Source organism: Ixodes scapularis, unplaced genomic scaffold (genome assembly GCF_016920785.2).
Source record: "Ixodes scapularis isolate PalLabHiFi unplaced genomic scaffold, ASM1692078v2 ptg001274l_1___fragment_3__unscaffolded, whole genome shotgun sequence".
NCBI lineage: Eukaryota > Metazoa > Arthropoda > Arachnida > Ixodida > Ixodidae > Ixodes > Ixodes scapularis.
The window spans coordinates 378703-385521 of NW_024610131.1; the positions used below are offsets into that span (position 1 = coordinate 378703).

Consider the following 6819-nt stretch of genomic DNA (forward strand, 5'->3'; position numbering starts at 1 on the left):
TTCTTAGAACCTTGTTAGGATGTTTCAATGTTGATTGAATGACCTGGTAATGTTCTATGTCGTTCTCAAAACGTTCTAAGAATATCCCCTTGAAGACATTCCCCGAATGTAGCGATAAGTGCCTGCGCCACATTCTGACAACGTTGATAGAATGTTCTTACGTAAATCTTCAACATTCCAAGAATGTTGTCTATGTTATTTTGAACATTCCCGGAATGTTCTCAGAACGTTCTCGTGCTACGTGGGATGAGGGCCCATCTCCCAACATTCTTCAAGCTTACCTCCTCTGGGAAGGATGCATGTGCGAGTAAAGCTTGTCTTCGTAAAACCTCTTCATTGTAAACCGGTCCAAAGCTTGGTCATCGCTAAATGAAGAAGTGCAGAAAGTCAAAATAAATTACATGCAACAGTTTTTACCCAAGGGAATTCAACACCCTACCAAAACATTTATCGCCACTGACCTAATATGTATCTTTGTCACTGTAGTAGAACTGAACAACCACACATCCTAAAATTTGACTAGTATGTTTACTAATTAATTTTTATCTGTCATTTTTTAACAACAGCAATACACCCAAGACCCATTAACATTTCTAATAGCCATCTTTAAATTTTACTGGTTTCTGGATGGTCTTTCATATGAATAAAAGTTGAGAAGTTTTGAGGACCCACTTACGTTTCTCATAGTTGTCCTTAAATTGTACAAAATCCTGATTTGTGTTTTTTTTCTTTTTTTTCATATCCATAAAAGTTGGGGGGCTTGGAAGATCCACTAAGATTTCTAATACTCTTCAAAAAAATGTTTAGTTTGGGAATATTTTTTTTATATTCCTAAAAGACGGTGAACTTACAAGAAATATGCATTTATCGCCGAACCCCTCCTTTTGAAAGAAAATGAGATTATGCTTTATATAAAATTTCTCCCTAACTGGAGATACTTTAACCTGGTGATCAAGAAGAAAGTTATGCTAACAGGATTTTGATTATAACAGATGTCTTTACAGGTGTCTTTCATTCCCCCTCTTTAATGTATTACATCATGACAGCCAGAAATCTTGAACTGAATGCTCAATATGGGCATAGAAACAATAAATCAATTAACCCCAGAAAAAAAAATACAAAGCAATTTATGAGAGGAAGCGCAAAGCTTACCTGGCACAGATACTGCTGTAGTGCAGATATGCCGCCAACACAACTCCAATGCGGCCTTTGTCCCCCTGTAAAAAGGCAGGCAAAGGTTTTTGCAAAAACGCTCGCCGACGCCGACTCTGCAAAAACCGTGCAAACACTTCCCGCTACGCCGCAACGCGTGCCAAGCACTACGAGAGAAAGAACATTGTAATCTAAATGTTAGGATAGAAGAGCAAATGTGCAGGCTTGTAATGAAGCACGAGGCTTTGTGGAAGTACCGTACCTATAACCTCCTGAATTTGCTTTCAATGGAGCTCAATTTCAGCCGAATGTATTGAGGTAGTGCAGTTTCAAGGTGCTCCCGGGAAAGTTTGCAGGATGTTGACAGGGAATTTACGGTACAGCACCTAACTATTGTGGATGTGGTATCAAAATTCTCCTAAGGTTAAAGGCACGCACTATTGTGTGCTTTACAAGTATCATCTTTCTCTGCAGTGTAGCACGTGGTTATGTAGAAGTATTCAGGTAGAACAGTCCCATTATACTCCCAGTAAAATTTGCAGTATGTCATTGAGAAGAGTCTGGTATATGTTCCAACCTAACTACTGTGTCTGTGCTATTTGAACGCTCCCCAATTCAAGTCGTGCAGTAATGTGTGCGTTATGAGCATCATCTTTTTCTGGAATGTAGGACAAGGTTAGGTAGACATACAATATCTTGCATTTGCATTGATAGAGCTCAGTTACAGCTGCTTGTATTTGGTTAGAACAGTTCCTTATGCTCTCAGTAAGGTTAACGATATGCTGTCAGGAAATGTCAAGCATTTCCTCCAATCTGGCTACTGTGTCCGTTCTATTATAACTCTCGCAAGATCGAACCAGTGAATTCGAAGTTTGCATCTCTTCCCTGGAATGTGTGTATGCGGGAAATTGCCAGCTGCCTCACCTTGGAGTGTAGGACAGCCACATTTTGCGGATCGGAGTGGAACCACGCGTCTAGACTCTTGCAGATGGTGCAGAGTCGTTCGAGAGGAGGGGACAGGTGGGCTGGCCAGCCCAGCTCCAAGATCTGCAATGTAGGGAAGTATCAAAATAAACATTTATTAAAAAAAAAAAATACTTTCCTTTTTTTTTCATTTTTGAATTACCCTAGTTTTTAGTATATAAACTTTTAATATTAAAATCTTTACTACCATGGTTTTAATATCGGAATTTTCGAACTTTGAAGTATCTGAATTTTTGAGCATTTCAATTTTTCAATTCTTGAATGTTTGCGAAGTTGACTATTTCAATATTTGAAAAGTTTAACTCACAAATATCTAAGTTTTCTTTTTTTTTTTTTTATATGACTGAGAACTTGGTTGTTTACACATTCTAATCTTTAAACAGTAAGATATCAAATTAGCTTAATTTGTTTATATAACGCATTGGTTGGTGGCTACTGCAAGCCCCATACTGAACACAAACATTCTGATGTTGCAAAGAGCCATCGGTCAGGGATAGCTTACTATGCAAGTGCACAAGGAAAGTCACTAGGATGTCATCATCTTGTTTACGGTAAATATGAGACAAATTTTCTCCAGAAGTTTATCGAACAAAGGTCATCAAACTCCCTTCATTCTAAAAGATGTTCTATTTTGTCAAAAGAACAAGGTTACACGCTGCAGGTATAATAGCAATCTTAATAATCCTTACCCAACAAATAGCTAGAATGACAGATTGGATTAAGAAAATCATTGTCGCATTACATCCAGCAGTCAATCAAAATTCTGCACGAAGTGAGTCAAGGTCTGAAATTTTAAGAGGGAGATATGGAGCCATTAAACAAAACTCTGGAAGGGTATTTCAGCATGCTCCAATCAATCACCGGTCTTTGTAAGCAATGTTACAATGTATATTCTTCTCCCACTGGGACAGTCCAACAGAGAAAAATTGTGAAAAAAAACCCTACCTGGTTGTTCAATTTGGCAAGGTCATGTCGTTTCTCAGAGAGGTTGAAAACCTAAAAGATACAGTGAAAAGAGAAAATCAAGCATTGAAAAAAGTAGCCGTCTACACAAGCTATTTAGGATCACACTTAGAAGCAAAATATTGAAGCATTCAACTTCTACGTATAAAAATTTATTTTTCTTTCTCGAAGAATATTAACAATTAAAAAAAGCTCCCAAAATGTAGTCAGAAGTTGATCACAAATATCGGAGCTATAACAATACCAATGTCAGAATGTGCATCTCAACTTCACTACCCAATTTTAGAATCTCAGTGAGAAAGTTTGCAATAATGCTACAAAGAATTTTTGTTGCATGGATGCATTACACATATATTTTGGTCTTTAAACAAAATTGAGGAGTCTGGGTTACACCAATGCCAACATCAGATCAAATAATGCAAAGCATAGTGCATTTCAACTTCATAGCCCAGTGTTCAAATATTCATGAGAATATTTGACGTGAAGGCTTCCATGAGTACATTAGATGAAATTAGCTGCTTATTACCAAATGAGAGTTAAGCAGCTCTTTTTACAAGATGTCAGATCGATTAGTACATTATTTCAAATAAGCTACTTATTACCAAATGAGAGCTAAGCTGCTCTTTTTACACAAGATGTCAGACCTGTTTGAAAATTCCTACCGTGTACTTGCTCCCATGTTTAGTGCGTAGCATGCGAGTCACTTCCTTCAGGTTACTCCTGTAGGTTGTGTCGAGCCCACTCTCCGGGAACGTGACCACTGGCAGGAAAAAAAGACAGTTGGTCATTCATTCTTTATGACACGAGGAAATGTTTTCAAGGGAAAGGTCCTCTCTGCAGTTTCAAAAGATAAGATGATATTATTTGTTATTTGTGTGACATACCGATTATCTTCTCTGTAACGTATGTTACGTCCATTGCGAAACTCAGTTGTCGTTCGAGGCTCCTGCAAGTGGATGAGAAAGATGTTCCAGGTGTGAGACTTTGCACGTTGGTTTCACAACTTAAGAACAGAATGGAACAGTGTAAAGAGTTATGACTTGGGCAATAATTAGTGCTGTTGTTAAAATTGCTATTATTATTATATAATAAAAGTCAGCTGATTACCTCGGGGTTCTCGTTCGTTCAAGAGATCGGGATCCAGGACTTTTCTACAAGAAAAAATTATACAAGGTAACACTTTCTTATCAGCAAGAACATTCACTGCAGTAAAATGCCTGTGGTACATGGCTGCAATTTTCTAGAGGACCTTAAAGAAAACAATCCGAGAAATTTAAACCACAACTCAGTCAAAATTAAAACAAGACAGCTGCCAAACTCACACTGCAACGTGATTTTAGTTTTACTTTTGGTTATTTTTCATGCCCAACTTCGTTGTACTTTGTAGCCAAAAAGTCAGAATTCACACAAATTACACCTAGAGCACGAAAAATTCCATTCTGCTTTCCTTTCAGTGATGCAAATAGACCAAGTAACTCTGAAGCACCTTTTTAAAGCAGCGAAAAGTTTATTTGGGAGAAGCAATAAATCTTTTAAAGCACAAACATACACTTCATTCTCATTCAGTCCCCTGCGACTACTACATTGGGATTCATGCACTGACCTGCCCAACTAAAAGACAATGCCTACTTTAACTTCCCTTTTGTGTGAAACCCCAGTCTGGTTCCCTAAAATGCTCAACTAGCTGTTTAATTCTATTTAAAACCACAAGAGACGACAACAAAACAGTTGTGACAATACCCATTATTCCTCTTTCAAAAGACTCATTGCAAAAGTTATAACATATGGTGACTCATAAAAGATATAATATGAACATCTGTGGATGGCTATTTCAAGTATATAATCGAGCCAAAGATTGCTCCATGGAAATAATGTTAGAATACAATCATTTTGAGTAATAGATTTGAATGTGTTATTCAAATTCTGGAAGGCGGCAATAAAAGAGCACTTATTACTAAAAAATAAGAGAACATCTTTTGACATTGAATTATGCCCATTACTGGCATTTACACATAGAGTTTTATAATTACGCAAAACCAGCATGTGGGCAGTAAATTTACCCACTTATATAATCCAGCCAAGCCCATTAAGGCTATTCCAAATCTTCCACTTCAGTGTTGAAGTTAGTTTAATTTTAGTTTAGACTTTATTGACTATGCCCTTGAACATTCGAGGACCTATCTAGAGGTGATAACAAAAGAAACAATTCTGCATAAAAATAATAATAACGATAATCTTTATGGGTTCAGGAGGGCCGCGACACTGCAGAAAGACAACAGCCCGTACCATGGATGCCGCGTCTACTGATGGTGATTATGCGATGATGTAACATACAAGATCGAAAGTGACGGTGATTATGAGATGGTGCAGCACATCTACACCTCAGCAAGGCTACTAATAGATCAGCTTGCTATGCCCAAGCGTCCTTAATTAATTCTCAAACCCCTAAAAATACTGCAACCAATGGTGCACGCAACTTCTCGAAATATTGCGATCTATCACTAGCTGCAAGTTTATTTGAATTTTTTTTTCTGCAAAAATTAATTAATGCATCAAACTTTTTTTTCTTTTTTTTTTTTTTTTTTTACGAGTGCGCATGCCTTTTTTTGCTTTGGAGGAGCGCTTTTTCCAGAGCACACGGCTGCACTGCGGCGAAGCGAGATACGCAGATCCACGTAACGTTGCTTCCTCTGCGCAAGTTGCCTTCCCGCAGTTCTCCGGTGCACGGCGACAAGCGCACTCAACGGAGCCAGAGCTTTTGGGCCCCCCAAGCAGGTTTGGGGCGTCGCACCGGGCCTGTGCAAAGAAGCTTCTGCGCTTGCGCAGCGCGCTATTTTAAAACTGTCCAATTGCGAAACCTCCGAGGAATGTCCGTCGGTGTTCGATACGAAGAATAAATCAAATCGTACTTTACTCGGAGCGGTTTGAAAGTTCCGAAAATTTGCACAACGCTATCGCAACGACTCGCCAGCGAGACAACGCCCGAGCAATTACTTTCCACATCGATCGAATGAAATCAACTTTTGGCGAAATGTCAGCGGAAATTCTTCACAGTTTGGTGAAATACCGATGGATGTAGCGGGATGTATAAGCGCTATAATGCAACTTAGCGAAAATGGCGCAGTGATCTCATAACATTCCTTTGAGCATGTTCCTCGTTTTTCGGAGGGCACTCAAATTATTTCCAGTCCAATTTTATGGGTGCCACAAGTAGCAGAGGTGTAACCTTACTCGAGCACTAATCCATACAGGTTACTTCTCTGTGACCCAAACGAATTACTACATCGACAACCTCCCTCTTTCTCTCACCTTCAAAAGTATCATAACAATTAGCAACAGAGTCGCGAATACGCGACTCTGCCGCAAATAATTAATCGAATACTAATTAATCCGCGTCGCCGTCAAGGCGGCACGCGCAGGCGCGCAACTCACCGATCTCCTGGAATGTCGGAATTCTCGGCTTTCGCTGTGATTCTGAAATCGAGAGGGCGACACACGGTTGGTTTCTGCGAGCGCAAAGAAAAATCCAAGACAACAACAAAAAAAGAGTAAAAGGAAAAAGGATGCGTAAGACAAGACTAATTTCCAGCTTTGAAATCGTCCACACGACGATTTCTGTTCAAACCACATATTTGCACGCGTATCTGCACACTTAACATATTTTACATATTTGCACGCGAATAGGTGTGCTTTTTTAGGCTGAAGGTTTTGCAATATTCA

General features: G+C 39.0%; 1 protein-coding gene across 3 annotated transcripts in view; it reads right to left on the reverse strand.

Annotated features, from left to right (window-relative positions):
- The window catches only part of LOC121834528 (tensin-1), a 41221-nt gene extending 34653 nt beyond the window's left edge, over positions 1-6568 (reverse strand). For all 3 annotated transcript variants that reach the window (XM_042288231.1, XM_042288230.1, XM_042288229.1), the window contains exons 1-8: positions 6532-6568; positions 4207-4250; positions 3984-4045; positions 3762-3859; positions 3082-3132; positions 2077-2199; positions 1153-1217; positions 282-365 (exon numbers count right to left, since the gene is read on the reverse strand). In XM_042288231.1, coding sequence (XP_042144165.1) covers positions 282-365; positions 1153-1217; positions 2077-2199; positions 3082-3132; positions 3762-3859; positions 3984-4017 — 455 coding nt within the window. In that variant the 5' untranslated portion in view covers positions 4018-4045; positions 4207-4250; positions 6532-6568. The remainder of the gene's footprint in view (positions 1-281; positions 366-1152; positions 1218-2076; positions 2200-3081; positions 3133-3761; positions 3860-3983; positions 4046-4206; positions 4251-6531) is intronic.
- Between the last annotated feature and the right edge of the window lie 251 nt (positions 6569-6819).